The sequence below is a fragment of the Drosophila guanche genome, unplaced genomic scaffold (genome assembly GCF_900245975.1).
Source record: "Drosophila guanche unplaced genomic scaffold, DGUA_6, whole genome shotgun sequence".
Taxonomy (NCBI): domain Eukaryota; kingdom Metazoa; phylum Arthropoda; class Insecta; order Diptera; family Drosophilidae; genus Drosophila; species Drosophila guanche.
This window is the reverse complement of record NW_022995749.1, coordinates 6,061,516-6,064,349: the sequence shown is the minus strand read 5'-3', so window position 1 is coordinate 6,064,349 and position 2,834 is coordinate 6,061,516. Positions and strand designations below refer to the sequence as shown.

The window sequence follows — 2,834 nt, the reverse complement described above, 5'->3', positions numbered from 1 at the left end:
ATAAAAATTAAATGTGGCTTGAAATGTAATCGCAACTCTATTAAGGCGCTAGATTTGAGTCCCAACTCTCGAAATATATTTTATATAAATTTAAAAATAAAAACAATTATTTTAAATATTTATTTTGACGTTTGAAATATTGAAAATATTGAAATTTAAGTGAAATCTATCAAATTTCCATAAGTTTGTGGCCAAAATCCGAATATTTAATTTAATTAAAATTGTATGTCCACATTTTTCTGTATTTTTAAGATCCAGCTACCCATTTGTTATCCTTTTGTCCAGCCCCTAAGCTCTTCAACAACTTTCAATAGCTATTTTCACGCTCGAGTGCAGTGTTTGCCCTTAAAAAATATCAAGCATACGCAGTGTTATCAACAGCTATTTGGTTGCCAGATGCCGCACTTAATTACCCAGGCAGAGGAACAGACACAAAAGAGTTGTATATCTTCCACAAATCGTTAACCCTGCCTCAATGCAGTGCTTAACTTTTCAACTGCAAAGCAAGGCAAAGCGATGATGGCGCAGGACCCAAGCAGGACCCAAGCCAAAGTGTCGATAATTACCTGTAAAAGTTTGAGCTGCACAAAAACCATTAGCAGCATAATGATGCCTGTCTAGCATAGATTTTCCACGCGAACGAAAAACCCCCAAAACATTTCTATCCCTTCGCTCTAGAAACACAGAAAAATTAACGAAACTTTCGCCCATTTGAACTTGGGGGGCAAGAGTCAAGAGTGCAAGTGGGGCAGACGGCAAGCGGGCAAACGGGCAAACGGGCAAACGGGGCAACATTGAGGCAACAATAATGGTAACAGCCACACTTGACTGGCGTTGAGTGGTTCATAATTAAAGGGGGAAAACCCCAAAACAGCCTTGAACTCATTTCGGGGCAAAACTATGGCTCCTGTGGCTGTTGGCTGTTGCATTGCGTGCAGCTGGCCACAAAAAGTTGGCCAAGTTGCAGCCAAAGCCACAAGCTACAAGCGGCAAGCACCCAAGCACAATTTTAGTCAAGTGGAGTGGAAAAATGCCTACGCCTATGGGCGTGTCCTTCCTCCTTGTCCTGCAAGGTGCAAGCGTCATACTATGTAGACTCTTGTTCATATTTTTAGCCACAACTTTTGCATGGCCTTTAATTACGAGAAAGCCAAGCTAAAGCCCAAGCCAAAGCCAACTTGCTGCCACGCATAATGTCTTAATACAGCAAAAGGCAGGACTCAACGCTAGGACGGACAAAATGGAGTGGAAATGAAATGAAATGTGAGTAGAAGTTTGGCAAGATATTTGCTAAACTTTTGGCTGGAAAATGGACTGCAAATTGTCTTTGGTATTACATAAAAATTAACTAAAATATAAGCAAAAATCTAGCATGACTTTTGTTGCCTTTTACAACATTTTAATAACACCAAAATGAACTCAAAAGCCAAAGCATTGCAATGCTTTCCCGATTTTCCCGCTTATTTTTTGTGTAACTCGGGAAAAGGATTTACTTTGGTGGCTCCTCCTTGGCCTTCTTGGCCTGTGCCTTCTGCTTTTCCTTTTTCTTTGCCTCTTCCTTATTCTTTTTTTCCGCCTGCGTCAGATCCACAACATCCTTTTTGATCTCTTCGCCAGTCTTCAGCACGGTCATGCCCGCAGCCAGCAAAACTGTCAACACAACAGCGGCATAGCCAGTGGCATAGATCGCGGGCTTCGTGAGGAACATGTCCAGCTGCCAAATCAAATGGCGAGTGCCGGCGACTACGTGATAAGCAAAGGGAAAGATCAACACGAACTTGGCGCCACTGACAAGATTGCGACTCATTTCGCACTTCTTCAACTCCTCCGCCCACTCGCTCAGGTGGCGTTTCGAGCAGAGGCCCGTCAGACCCACAGCCCAGACACCCAGCGTCATGGCAAAGCCCGACATGCGCAGCAGAATGGACAGCACCGACGTCACCTGCATCTTGTAGATCATGAGAGCGGGAGAGAGTCTGCGGCCGAGTCGCATGTTGCGATCATCGTAGCCAAGTTCGGGCATGATCCGTGCCTTGATTATCTTCAGGATAATGCCTGTTGGTGGCGCCACAGCAACTGCTGCAGCTCCCCCTGCAGCTGGCGGTGGTTTCCCTGCATTCTTGCCGCTCAGATAACGAAAATTGTGGGCCCGCACCAAGGGCTTTTGGCGTAGCATCTGCTGCAAGTAGGACGTGCAACCTGGCAGCGAACGTGTGACGCAGCGACTGTGGGGATAGCGTTTTAGAGGGTATCTTTAGGTGCTTTGCCTGAGGGTTACTTACGCTGCGTACATTTTTCAAGAGAAATTTGGTTCAGAAATTTGTGTGTTTTCCAATGAAATTTCAGCTTAGAATGAATTTTCTGGTCAACCTAGAGACGCGTAGAATTTGTTGGATAAAGCGAGGGCTGCTGAGTTTTAGAAGAACTGCTTTGGAGTATCCTAAGCACAGGGGAATGTATTCGCAGAGACAATCGTCACTCGGCTTGCTTCGATCGCTTCGGCAGAGCGTCTTCAATTCCTGATTTTCGGAGCACTATTTCAACTCTGAACATAACTAAAATGTTGACCATAAATGAGTAAATATTCGTGCATAGTTTTTATAAACTTATTGTAGTTTATTGCATTTAAAACCCTTTCGAATCTGCGAGTATGTATTCATGAATGTATTTATGCATGTTTCTATGTACTTATGTACATTGTGCATTTCCCTTTGATATCTGGTAACCCCTTCACTGACATATCTGCAGCAGCCACATTACGTCTAGAGCTTGAGTAGAGTGCCTTTAATGTATTTTATGGATTAGAGTTTCGGTTCATTAGTTCAGCAGGAGCG

At 43.8% G+C, this 2,834-nt stretch overlaps 1 protein-coding gene across 1 annotated transcript; it reads right to left on the bottom strand.

The window, feature by feature from the left end:
• Nucleotides 1-1,368: 1,368 nt before the first annotated feature.
• Nucleotides 1,369-2,411, bottom strand: LOC117585092 (succinate dehydrogenase cytochrome b560 subunit, mitochondrial). The gene is made up of 2 exons (XM_034274360.1): nt 2,283-2,411; nt 1,369-2,225 (listed from the first exon to the last, which is right to left on the bottom strand). The coding sequence occupies exons 1-2, from the start codon at nt 2,291-2,293 to the stop codon at nt 1,490-1,492; spliced, it is 747 nt and encodes a 248-aa protein (XP_034130251.1). The 5' UTR covers nt 2,294-2,411; the 3' UTR covers nt 1,369-1,489.
• Between the last annotated feature and the right edge of the window lie 423 nt (nt 2,412-2,834).